Consider the following 13,748-nt stretch of genomic DNA (forward strand, 5'->3'; position numbering starts at 1 on the left):
TAGACCTCTTCAAAGACAAGATCTTAAATCCTAAATGAAATCAATAAGCATGACCGACCCTCACCGGGGCTCACCTCCCTGTCTTTGATACCCTTCAGGCACTGCAGCAGCCCGTCCAGCTTCTCCCCTCCTGCCAGCAACACAATTTTCTCCTCCATCTCTGCTCACACACCAGCTCCACCTGGAACCAGCAGCGGGTAGCAGGCAGTCCCATGCAATCGCAATGTTATTATTACAGATGCTGCAGCGAGTAGAATATTCCTCCCATCTGTCGCCACTACAGACAGCTATACAGGAGGTGCTGGTGGTACGGTTAATTATGCACCTTCGCCTTCGTATATTATTCTGTTTCAGGCTGAAACAGTTTTTTCCCTTCCCTTGTCGGATGTACAGTACTGTGATGTTCTTACACTGTCATGCAGCACGGACGTGAATAGCATTAGTTGGTTTAGTTCAGGGCAGTACAGTACACGTGTTTATTTAGCCTGTTGTTTTACATAAAGCTTCCTCACATATCTTGCTGCTTTATGATCTGCTATACGTGAAATAAGAAGGCCTTGCAAGTGTCAGCACGATGCATCTCATACAGGTTCGCTTTTTCTTTCAATACAGACGACAGCAGCCTGTAAACGTACCAGCTACGTTAAAAGAAATGTGCATTCATACAATTGTTACATTTTTTATTGTAATGTAAGCAGTTTCGGCCCATTATAAACGTTGAAAATGAAAACAAATAATAAGTGATGAATGCGTGTGACAATCACTGAATAAGGTAGGATTACAATTGCGCAACGCGTATGGCTCCTGACACAGCTCATGGTGTACTCTGCTTTACTCGCTGCCTTTAGTCACCGTACAGACTAAATTATTCGGCGTTTTAGATTTAAAAGTAAAGTACACTTAACTGAATAATATATCTGCGACGGTGTTAAAAGTACGTGTAACTTTCAGTAGCAACGTTACTATGGCAACATCAATTATGAAATCATAAACTGACTTACCTTTATTTTTTATAAATACACAGTATAATTTGATTTTTTTTCTTCTGTAGTAGTAGGATAAAATTTATATTTAATCGACTTGTTCCGTCAAACAGCCTTCAGAACAAATCTCCCGCTTGAAATGCGGAGCTGACGCCAAACCTTTGAGTCAGAACAGACACGCCCAATATCGAAATCAACCAATCACATCTGATCATTTAAACTTTTTTTTTTTTTTTTTTTTTTATCTTTCTCTCTTCTACTCTGCTCGCCCCCGGCAAGAATACAGTATTTTTGCTTATCAATCCCTCCTCCTGCTAAAACGGAAAACAAATATTATTTAAAACCTTACGCACATGTATAGATTATATACAGTATAATTGAAATGTATTATTCCATAACCCGATTATACATTTCATATTTCGTACATTTGTAGGAGTTGAAGTTGGCATATCAGCGGTTCCATGGTGTAATGGTTAGCACTCTGGACTCTGAATCCAGCGATCCGAGTTCAAATCTCGGTGGAACCTGATGTTTTGCTACTACTCTTCTTCACACGATCGTAGTTCTTTAATATTATTAATCAATAATGCACATTCCGAGTTCTCCCTCAAGGTAGAGTAGAAATCATGCAAACGAGAAAATAAGATATTTCTAAAACCTATATTGTTCTGCTTTGACACATACTATTTTAAAATTGTCTGCCATTGGAGGTTGTACTTCATAACTACGTTGCATATCGGATTTATTTGCACAGCTGGTCTGGTTGTAAGAACAGGACAGGACTTGTACTGGCTGAACTCACTGCACACTCACCAATATGTTACTTATTCAATTTCCACTAGGTGGCACTCTCACACCTTTCTACAGGTGACGTCATTATAACATGTGCAATAGCCGAACAACAGGGCAAAACAGTGATAGATGGGGTTAAATAAATAAATTGAATTTGTTAACTGATATTTGTTTATTGATTCGTGTATTGGTTGGGGGAGAGACTGTTGTTAATAGTGATTAAATAGACAATGGAGTGCTGCATAACTTTTATCCTTTTAGAAAACTTAAAAAAAAAAAAAAAAACTAAACATTTTATTACGTAGTGTATTACAGTACGAGAGAAAAAACCCTTTCTGAAAGTGTTTGCATTTACGGACTAATCCAGAAATCCGTCTTTTATATTTTGTTTATACGGTAGGGTGAAGAACAGCGTTTGGGAAGGTTTGGTGGTGGTCTGTTTCTGCTTGCACCCTGTTTTATAGTTCCTCCAGACACCTTGAATTAATAACATTGTTTCAGCTCCCCTTGAGCCCTCGTTTGGAATGGGAGCTCTCCTCGGCGGGGTTAGGGTTAGCTAGGACCCCGCGGAATCCAGGGCGCTTCGGACAAGCTGTCAGCTCCCGTCACAGGACGCGGGGCGCCTCAGATCTCCCATCACAACCAAAATGGCGACGAGAGGAGGGGGCTCCGTGTTGGGGAACTGGAGCTAATGCACCGAGTGATGCTGGTCTCTCTTCTCGGTCCAGGCTTGCACACTCCGAGAAGGAACACACCCCAGGCTCTCGGTATTGTAAGTGGGCGGCGCTTCTGAAAAGGCTCGCCGGCGTTGTCACGGTATGTTTTGATCCGCTATGTTGCCGGAGCGTGTTGAGCTGTCACTGGGCTTGCTGGGAACCGTTGTGTTTCTGAGCTGACAGTATAAGTATTGACCGTCCTCGTTTTGCCTCGATGGCAGTGAACTGCACGGGCGTCGTTTTCTGAAACGAAAATCATCGTTGAAGACCTATTTTTACCACCGTGTGCTACTAGGACGATTGGACAATCCGAAGGTATTTTGATCTAGTTTGGATCATGCCTGATGTGTGCATAGGGATGCGCTGCATGCTATGCGGATATACACGTGCTTTAGTTTCGAATGTATTTTTATTACCAGTACCGTTAAAAAAAAAAAAAAAACGAGTTCAGCGATTTCTGTTAATCTCAGTCTAGCTGTGAGCAAGGTGCTGGACGTACTTAATACACTCACCGAAGCACACTGGACATGAAAGCCGTCGTTATGTTGGGTTTGTCTTCATGTCAGTGTAGCAGCTAAGACGCAGACAAGCGCCGTCTGCTATTGACTCAGATTGGAAGCAGATGGCTTCGGTAAGCTTGGAACTGGACGACCTTAAATGCAGCATGTTATTTACTTAAACATCTTCGTATAGTCTCCGTGTTCAATCAGAGTGAGAGTAATGTAAGGCGATTAATCAGTCGGCCAGCCGGGTCCTTGGCTGGATTGGCGCAGCCCTGTGAAATTTGGTCTCGTTTATTTGAAAGCGTCATGTCAGTAAATAGCAGGGGCACAGTGACACCGCTGCCACGCGTTACGCGGAGTTATTTCTGGAACCAGCTCAGAGACGATTTACAACTGCAAGTGGGGTACTTCTATTATTAGTGTGCTAAATCAAGTTAAATAAAATCAAGTTAACATAATTGATTGTTTAAACTAACCCGTTAAGTGCCATTGACCTCATTTGAGGACAGGCTGCTTTGTAATTTGTGGCGCATTTTTAACAGTCATCTACCTGCTAGTTTAATTTTCTCTTTAACGCTATTGTTATGATAACTTACTCTTGTGGAAACGTGTTTACTTTCACTGCTTCAAGAGGGTTGAATGCTGTCTGAATAGGGAGTTGTGTATTTTTGCTCGAAGCTTTGCAAATACCGAAGGGGGTTTTTTGGTTACCAAAGGTTTGTTTTTGCAAATTTATAAACAAGTAGCTGGGCCCTAGAAAAACTCTCCTTTGCTGTCATGCAATAGTGGAGAATGTACTTGCATCTCCCCTTTTGAAAAGGTTCTGTTCTGCAAGTCCAGTGAAACAAGATTGCAGGGCTTCAGTTTCTGTGTGACAGGACTAGAGCAGTGTTGAAATCTGAGCTCTGAATTTAGGTGGGCTGCATTTGCCAAGTGGTACTGTAGGTCAGATCTGTCTATTTTATGCTTTGGGTCTGGTAATCATTTTGTAAATGGGGCACGCAGAGCTTATAATTTCAAACAGTACTGAGGTTAAGCAGACTGCTTCATAGACACAATGTAGACGTGTTTATATTTGGGTTTGCCCTATAAATCCGTGTTGCAGATATACAGAAAAAGGGCTCTTTAGTCCACTCTGGCTGGCCAGTATGCCCTATAGACTTGGATTTCGATTTAGGAATTAGGAACTGAGGAATCAGTCATATTGTGTAATGGTATTAGTAAGGTTAGCAGTCACCTTATATCATGTTCATTGTAAAATTTGGCTGAAGACTATAGGCACACCCTTATTGAAGTGCTGTGCATATGTCACTATGTCACTCCCAAGACAATTACTATTGAAAAGGTCTGGAAGGCGGTGTACCCATAGAGGAATCTGCTATCATTATACCATGAAAGTAGTTTTATTCATTTCACAAAAATGTTGTGTACTTGTTGCTAAACCCCTTGTTACTAATTGAAGACATCAGGTTCCAGTGCCCTGTTCTTTTACTGGTGAACCCTTAGGATCAGGGTTAATGTTTTATTTAATAGGGCTGGCTCCAGGAAAAATGACATTGCTATTTTTTTTTTTAGAAAACAAACAATAAAAAGCTCTGTTGTTTGAGTAAAACATGAGGTTTTAATGAAAGATTAAACTGTGTTTCTATATCACTGCGTGCTCTCGATGGATCGGTGATCCAAGGGCAACTCATTTGTTACTTTACTGGAGCAGGCAATGGTAAGAGCTGATAGGGAAATGAGCAGAATGAAGATTTCATTCATCACTTACCCAGAACTGAACTTTTTATATAGCCTGCTGTACCTGACTGGAGAATAGGGCGCTGCTACAGTAGTAAACTACAGTGTATGGACCTTTGCCTGTAGCTTCATAACTGAAGGTACTGGTATGTCCCCAAACTTCACTATGTATCTGAATGTATTACTAGGAACTTTGAGAGCACACCAATTTGCTTGGCCAAACGTGTTTTTTTAAAATTTGCGTTAAAGATAATTAGGTATTTTTCCATGTGCAATTCTCCTAATGCAATTGGCATGTGCACATGGTGGTTGTATTTAAAAATAAATCTAATTCAAGTTGCATCGGTTTACTACGGCTTGTCTTTCTTATGTTGCTCAAGGTAAGGAATTCAGAAATATTTCATTTACCCCAGGGAAAATACATTACGGAATCCTGTTTCAGTGGCTTGAGGTATTGAATAAATTAAATACTGCACCTGTATGCAGGGAAATCCAGCGGCCCTAAATCCTGAACTCACATAAAACAATTTGCCTGCCTGAATGGGGATTATAAGAGGAGTCACAAACAGAAGACAGCAGAGTGATGGTGCTTCCTGGTGTCTGTGTCACTACTCCCTGCAGCAAACGTCACTCTCCTTGTCTTATATTCAGGTCACTCGCTAACCATCCAACCTCAAACAAAACCCACACTTGCAAACTGGACCAGTCAACCAAACACATTACTAGTTACTAGCTATTATAAAAGACAGTTTTGGCACCTGTTTTGGCACATTTCTCCTAATTATTGTTATTGTTATTTTTATTTTTTTCCCAGGTTCAAGGTCTAGCCTTCTTTAAATACGTTACACATAAATTAAATCATTGAAAATTCTACTATTTAATGTATTTTGTGTGTAAGATTAGTAAAATGTGTCACATTTATACTAGTGTTTTATACTGTAAAAGCTTCAGTGTTTGATATAATCTTATTATTTCCTGCTCAAAGCCAGACTTAACTGGAGATCATCAAAAATCCCCCTGAGCTGTGAGAATTTCCTCGGGTTTGCCTGAGAGTCTCGATGTCTTTGTATGTTGGAGACCAGCAGCTTTTGACAGATGGGCTTACACTGAGGTGCCCTCGTAGAAAACTGCCAAATCCTGCTGGGTTCTTGGGAGCCCTCGGCAGACAGATTGCCCTTGATTTTGATTCTGGCTACTGAGGAACAAAAAATACTGTTTACTGTAAGAGCACCTGGGTTTTTAATGCAGGGTTGGCTATGCATCAATGATTATAGCACACTATTGGCACTAAACTGCAGGTTAGTATTTCCTGAAGTGAGACTGCAGAAAAAGCACAGAGTCAGGTGTGTGACATTAAGCACTGTGCTGGGTTTGTCTTAAGACCTGTTTAAGTACATGGTTTTTCCATCCCCAGTACACACAATATAATATCCCATACTGTTTTCTTCTCCTCAGCTATGGCCCAGTTCGATGTACAGTAAGGTCAGTGTTAATTCAGCATTTCACATCCCCCTGGAGTGTCGTCACCACCAGCACAGTGTTCAGAGAAAATGACTGTCCTTGTCCCCACGCCCACCATTGCATGGTCACAGTATTAGAATGGGCATGTTCTGGAGGCTGAGTGAAGACACCCAGACTGACAGGCACTGTAGGAGCTTGGGATGTTTGGAACATGCCCTGCTTGCACAATACATTAAGGGGATCACGCAAGGTCAGTTAACTGCGCACACATGTTTAAAAGAGAGAAAAGACCTCAAGCAACCCATAAACATTTTGTTGTGATAAAGTACTTGTACTATTTTTGGTCAACTGATTTCAGCTTGTGACTTGTTCAGGTCATTCAGATATACAGTGTAAGGGCTAGACCGGTCCTAATATTGTTGCGCATTTAACACTGATGTCAGATGTTGAAAAGATGATGTGCCATGATATACTGGTTCTTTGTCTTGCACAGCTCTACAGTAACTTGGTTCATTTGAGTGCAGAAGCCCTCTTGAACACAGACCTGGAAACTTAAAAGCCCAAAGTATTTCGACTTTCTTGTTCTTTTGGTGCTGATTGCAGACTTTGCTTCAGCAATTCAGTGTTCATTTTTAACTTGCTCTGTTTAAACCAGAAGTAGCAGCTTACAAGAAAGACTATTATTAAAATACAAAAACGAAAGTGTTTTTCAATAAGCTCTTCTTGATGTTTAGTTGCCTGGTCCACAAAGAAGTGGAACCGTTTTTCTACTCAAGGTTTCTTCATTTTTCAGGTTACAGTTAAAAGTCAAAAGATCAAGATTACGATACTATATACTGTGTCGTGTAAAGAAAGTTACACAATGAACTGTTAACACCCCAAGTGCTTTCCTGTATAATGTGATACATATATTTACCATATTCAGCTATAAACATCTTTTTATAAAGATTTCTTTTAGAACAGCATTAGTAAAGAAGCCACAGTAATGTGCAGTGGTTTTCTTCAAAACCAATGACTTAATAGGGTGCAGTTGAATTTTGAAAGCTCTTCTGTTCTGCTAAATCTGTATGGAAGTAAGCTGGTTTCCGAGTCAGACTTGGCTGTCATTCTGTATCCCTCTTAGACCGCTAGCAGCTGTCAGGACTGTTCTTGGCAGTGTGATAGGTTTGTAGTAAGTCCAGCACAGCCCATGGATGTCTCTAAAGTGCTCCGATCCTTGCTTTTCATGGCACTGCTGTATATGCACAACTGGGAACAACCAAAGTGACGCATTTATGGCTCATGCTATAGTATTCTAAACGCCCTGTGAGATTACTGCAGTGTACAGTGAACATTCAATACTTACTGATTGAACCAGGAGATTTACCCATTGAGACTGAGGCCTTGTTTACAAGGGGGTCCTGGAAAACAATAAAGAGACAGTTACAATGTATAAAAAGAAAATTGCAATGTACGAACAACACAGTAAAAACGTGTGTGGTTCAAACTTCAGTAGCACACAAATCAAAGAACAGAGTAAATAAGACATGTATCTGTTTGTTAATGTTGGAGGAGGCAGTGTGGTCCAGTGGTTAAAGTCCAGGGCTTGTAACCAGAATGTTGCCTGTTCAAATCCTGCCTCTGCCACTGACTGACTCGCTGTCTGTGACCCTGAGCAAGTCACTTAACCTCCTTGTGCTCCATCCTGTTCTATTGTAAGTGACACTGCATATAGTTCACAGGTGGTCCACTATGAAAGGTGCTATATAAAAATAAAGTTATTATTATTAATGTGGACTAGAGGAGAAGCATTGGCAGGAGGTTCTAAGCAATTCCCTAATCCAATCTTTAAAACCAGAGGAAAGATTGTCAGATTCCATCTTCATACTGTGATGGAAACAGTTCCACGTCTTCAGGAGTTCATATGCAAATATATTTTAATAAAAGTGCGCTGCAGTACCATTTACAAAATAATTCAAAATCAGCAGTTTTGTGGTGTCTGTTGCTGTTTATACATTCGAAGCTGAAGTTTCTGTGAGACACACAGTTAAGTCAGCAGAGAGGACTGATGTGTTTGGTCAACTCTTTTGCTGACATAAATCCAGTAAAACAGCTCAACTTGAAGTCACACCCAGCCTTAAAACTTCTCATAAGATTCCCAACCGTGAGATGTGATTTTACCCCTTAAAGTATGGTTATCTGAAGCAAGTATTTGGAAATCTCTTTTTTGCATTTCGCACTGTTTACGAAATTGGTGGTCACATGTCTGATGTGCAATGAATGAAGGAGTCAAAACTTCCTGATCAGGAGAATAAAAAAATAATAAAAAGCATGATTGCATAAATATTTGCAGCCGGATAATGAGTTTGATGCAATAGGAATTGACGGTGATTATGAATGTGATAAACGATGCAAGTCTTGGTAAAGCAGGGTTAGAACAGTAGAAGATACTATAAGATAAGAAGATCTATAGTGAATATAACAAAGTTTCATTGAGACATGTTGCAGAGGAAGAAAGCAGCTGTGTTCCAGTTAATACCAAGGTAGGGCTTGGGTAGGGTATTGTTTCATATCCGATATGTATTCGCTACCGTAGTGGGTTGGGACTAAGCCAGAGCTCCTTGTTTAGAATAGCGGCTTGGCTCACTGTGTGGTCTTGGCTGGTTCTTTTAGCTCTGTGCCTGAAGCCTAGCCATCTGTAGAACTGGGTACTGTACAAGGAATACAAACATGGAAATGGGATCATTTGTTCAAATTCAAAGATTTTTTTTTTCAATTTTGGTATTGTTTAGGTCTCCAGAGGACAATTGTAATTTTTAAAAAATAATTTTAATTGTTAAGACACACATTATTTTGGGGGAGGAAATAGACAGTGTACCAATCCTCATTTTCTTGCCCTTTTCAGTGTCATTGATATTGTACAGGGCAGAGAATAAAGAGGGTGTTTTACCTTGTGTCTTCTCTTGTTTAATTTGTCACAGGTATAGTGGTTGCTTGTTGTTTCTTATGGGATGTATTGCAGAAGTAGTCATACAGAAACCCACAGACATGTGATTTATACGATTTTGGAGTTAACTTCCTAAAATGTGTGGCAGCATGACTGCTGCCTGTATCGTTTGAGTGCACTTAACGTTCTGATATTGTCACCTGCAGTATTGCCTACTTCTATTGCAGTGTCAGTGCAGAGCTGCTGTTCCCTAAATTCATTGCTGTCCACTTGTTGAAAGACAAGTTTTGTGGCATGGTGCGCTCAGTTTGATTTCCAGAGAACAATTCCTAATTTTAGACGTGGTGGTATTCAGCTTTGATGCATGCTTTTTTTGATAGCCCAAATATACAGATGCACAGGTGCAACACACAATTTTCATTGAACATGCAATACTAAGAAGCTGTACAGTAGTACAATAGTTACAGCAGTGTCCTTACAACAGCCTGCACAAGTCTGGTGTATTTAAAAGGACCTAAAGCTGAGCTACTATTTTTTGGATGCAATTTTGGTTTACTTTTACAAAACCGCACATGCTGCTTTATGGGATGGGGGGAATTCATTGAGGTGATGTTTTCCCCCTAGGGAACTCTTAACACAGTTCACAGTATGTAGGCAGAGAGCTTGGTATGAATCAACAGGATGTGAACATTAGGGTGCATTTTGTTAACCAGCAGGTAGAAACAGTTTTGCTTTTTTCCAGACATTTGCAGTGGACAAGAACAAAAAACATCAGCTTGTAGCAGATGTGCTGATGCCGTTGTTGTAAAAACTAATTTGGCTTTTCTTATGATGCCGTTTGTAAAACTTCCTGAATGAGCCCAGACATAATTCCCAGCTTAATTCTCAGCTTTTTCACTGGTGCCGGAAGGATATGAACATCTGTCTGGTAACGTCACATAGCAAATGCTTAAGGGTTCTTTTAGATGAGGTAAATGCCAAGTGTCTTCGGATTTCTCCCAAGTCCTGTCTCAGTTCAGGACTGCAGATTTAGTGCTGTCTCCAAGAAAGAGGGTTTGTGCTTTTTAACCAAAACTCTTCTAATTGAAATCCTGCTATAGTGTTGTGTGCCTGCAATGTACAACAGATTCCGTTTGTGTTCTTTCAGTACTGTGTTCCATATCAAGGACTATGATATGTCTTGTATTACTGAGATTGTAGATTGGTGAGTCAGCCCTTCACATGTTGTTGGAGTGTGTTGTGGATTACAGTATCATTGGGTGGTGCTGTTTTTGGACAGATTGAAGTTTGGAGTCCTTTTAAACAAGGCTCCCACCCTAACGGCACTAATCCAGGTCATCAAAAAACAGCAGGCTGCCAGTATCCAAATATTGTTCACCATGGACTGCCGGAATTTCTAACGGATGGATTTGTATTGTATTGGCAGGGCTATGTGCTGTCCACAGCTTCGTTTTGTCCAAATATCTGTTCCTAATCTAATTCCCTGGAAAGCACTATAGATCAAGGGCTCCATGACCTTAAACATACTTTTGTGCAAATCTCAGTTTACACAGTTCTGTCAATAGGGAGACTGCTGCAGATTTATGTTGCTTCTACCATAGCTTCTTCACTGACCATTTTATATTGGCTTTGCAATGTTTATTGTGCTCAATTACTTGCTATGCTAATAAACTGGCTGTTCAGTATGTCAGAACGAGATGTCACTTTTTGTCCTTAAAAAAGAGGCTTACTGTACTGCATGGTGCAGGATAATGGATAATGCTGTACTGAGAACACAGGTTTATTCAGTCGAGGTGGGTATGGGTGGCACCATTCATTCATTCTTGTGTTAATACAGTCACACATGCCACTGAGACTGAATACGGAAGATAATATAGACTGTAGGCTTTATGTTGAAAATTTGAGACTATACTGTATTGTTTTGCAGAAACAGCCACCAAATATTTTGATAGAGTCCACTTACTACCCCAATATGTATAAAACCGAATTTAAAGGCTACATAAGGACCTTTTTTGTTGTGTAATTTTTTTTTTTTTTTTTTTTTTTTTACATTTTGACAACTTTTTTAAAACTGTTTTAAATTGCATTCCCTGTCTCAAGATGGCTTCCCATGTGCCTGTATGGACTGCTCAGAACTACATTTCCCATCATCCTCCTGCTCACATATGTAACTGAGATGGGTTTACCAGGGAGCAGGAGGATGATGGGAAATGTAGTTCTGAGAGGTCCATGCGGGTACATGGGAAGCCATCTTGAGGCAGGGAATGCAATTTAAAAGTTTAAAGTGGTCAAAATGTAAAAAAAAATTAATACATAAAAAAAAAACTACACACAACTTACGAGAACAGTTGTGGCAACACATGGGAACATGTAACACAATAAAATAAAAAGGTCCTTATGTACCCTTTAAATTGTGTCAAACCCATCTGAGCTGTATTTATGGTACGTTGTCTGACGAGCTGTTGACTTCGATTACAATCATCACTCCTGCTGTGATTGGCACTGCTGACCTTAAGAAAAGGCAAGGCCAATTTAAATGCCAGCTAAAATGTCAGATTGCTCTAAAGAAAACTACAGCAGGCAAGCTATATAGTAAGCCAAACCATGATAATGAGTTTTGCGTTTTTCTGTCCTGCGGAAGCAGTCTGGGATATCATAGTGCATGGATTGGTGCCTCAGACGTATCACAGGCTGAAAGAATGACCCGGCCGCTGGAGTCAGGAGAGGGTTGTTCTTTTTCTGATTGTTTTTAAAACCTGTGCTTACAGACATAACCTGCTGTGATGGAAGATGATGGAAGACAAAGGCTTTCGTGTTGCCGATTACTTTGTGGTGGCGGGTTTGACTGATTCATCCATACCACTCGAGGAGGAAATCCACTTCAATGACATCTGCCACAAGATCGCCAAACCCAAAGCCCCGATCACAGACGTGGCCGTCATCATTAAATCGCTAGGAGAGGAGGTGCCACAAGGCTACACGTGTGTGGACACGACCCCAACAGGACTGTCAGCAGAGCTCAACAATGGCAGCCTCATGGGACCCCAGATCTTCCTGTGCTACAAGAGAGGCAGGGATAAACCACCTCTCACTGATCTTGGGTAATTGCACTAAATTGCAGCTGTTACCAAAAGGCGTGTGGAATGTTTTTGAGTAATCCTTTTACAGAATATAACATCATTAAGACTTGTCTCCACTCCTTTTTAACGATGGCCCTTTCAAGTACTGTAGATTACCAGGTTACAGTAAATGGCACAGAAAATATTTCTCATTTAATCTCTATGGGGACCACTGTCTAACCTTCGACAAGACAGAATCCACATCTGATTCATTACTCTGACAATAATTCTGTTCCTTCCCTCTAGATTGTGAAAGGACTTCCTCATCAAGGGGATTTCCTTAACCCTAATCACAGGGCTTATGAAGTTTTCATGTCCTGGTGAAACCAAACATAATTAATCTGTGCTAGATACAATTCAGCCATTACTTTTCAATTAAATACACTTCAAATCCAGTGTTAATACAGCAACAGCTTTGCAGATATACCCAGTACAGAAACATTATTGTAAAATTGTATTCACTGTGGATAATTATTAGTTAACTGTTTTTGAAAGCCTTTGTTATGTAAACAGTTCAAGTGGAACTGATTATTTTTTTTATTGGAGTTCGTTTTTTAACAAGTAGTGATTTGCCTTTGTGCCGTTTAAGATTTTCTGTGTTGTGTTGTGAAACAACAGGCTGATTATTGTTATTGGTTTCAGAAATATGTTTTGTATTTTTCTGGAATGCGCTTGGATTGACATAAAGAGAACAATGATTTAGTTTTTTTGGTTGCCACATAGACTGAATTAAATCAATTCAGAATAATTTGTGTCTAAAAAGCATTACTGTGTTTAGCATTCAGGGAGTTACCAGATTTTTTTTTTTTTTTTTTTTTTTTAAATTCGCAACAAAAAAAGCAAATTGAGAAACATCAAAGCAACAAGTACCACTGGAAAACATGAAGTCAGCAAGTAATAATTGTATGGCATGTAAAAGTTCTAATCCTCTTGATTGCTACCTATGCTAATAATGTTCTGTATGTGCCTGTTTAGGGTTTTGTACGAATGGAAGGAAAGACTCAAGCAGGGCTGTCATATTATTCAAACCACTCCTTCTGGCCGCCCTGCTAATATCAGCAGCCCCTCCTCACAGAGGATATATGTTACTTACCGGCGGGCCCCAGACAGCATGTCTCAGACTTCCCTGGCCGTGACAGACATATGTATAATCATTCCAAGTAAAGGAGAGACCCCACCACACACCTTCTGCAAGGTGGACAAAAATCTCAATAGTAGCATGGTAAGTACAGCCCACTACAGTACAGTATGGTAGTGGCGCTTTCTTGTAATAAAGGGCCCGGTCACACTTTCCTATTTAAAACGTAAAATATAATGTGCTTGTACGGGGAGATGACACATACTGCAGCACATCTTTGGCAATGCTATTCTGTATTCAGATTAGTGGCTGTCCTAATTCATTACAAGTGTGATCAGTGGAATCTGAGGTAGCAGCATTTATTTATTTATTTATTTGTCACAACCGTAAACTTCAAGCTGGCATTCTTCACACTGAGTTGCAGTAAAGC

At 40.2% G+C, this 13,748-nt stretch overlaps 1 protein-coding gene and 1 non-coding gene across 12 annotated transcripts in view; both read left to right on the top strand.

The window, feature by feature from the left end:
* Window positions 1–1,438: 1,438 nt before the first annotated feature.
* trnaq-cug lies at window positions 1,439–1,510 on the top strand. Its single transcript has one exon. It is a non-coding gene; the product is annotated as a tRNA-Gln (tRNA).
* An 884-nt stretch (window positions 1,511–2,394) lies between these two features.
* The window catches only part of LOC121294337 (C-myc promoter-binding protein-like), a 39,783-nt gene continuing 28,429 nt past the window's right edge, over window positions 2,395–13,748 (top strand). For 5 of the 11 annotated variants that reach the window (XM_041217946.1, XM_041217949.1, XM_041217943.1 and 2 more), the window contains exons 1-3: window positions 2,396–2,591; window positions 11,890–12,222; window positions 13,216–13,462. In XM_041217946.1, the coding sequence (XP_041073880.1) occupies window positions 11,912–12,222; window positions 13,216–13,462 (558 nt within the window). In that variant the 5' untranslated portion in view covers window positions 2,396–2,591; window positions 11,890–11,911. Of the gene's footprint in view, window positions 2,592–11,889; window positions 12,223–13,215; window positions 13,463–13,748 lie in introns of those variants that run through there. The other 6 variants (XM_041217952.1, XM_041217950.1, XM_041217951.1 and 3 more) reach the window with 3 other exon arrangements.

This window comes from Polyodon spathula, chromosome 19, assembly GCF_017654505.1.
Source record: "Polyodon spathula isolate WHYD16114869_AA chromosome 19, ASM1765450v1, whole genome shotgun sequence".
NCBI lineage: Eukaryota > Metazoa > Chordata > Actinopteri > Acipenseriformes > Polyodontidae > Polyodon > Polyodon spathula.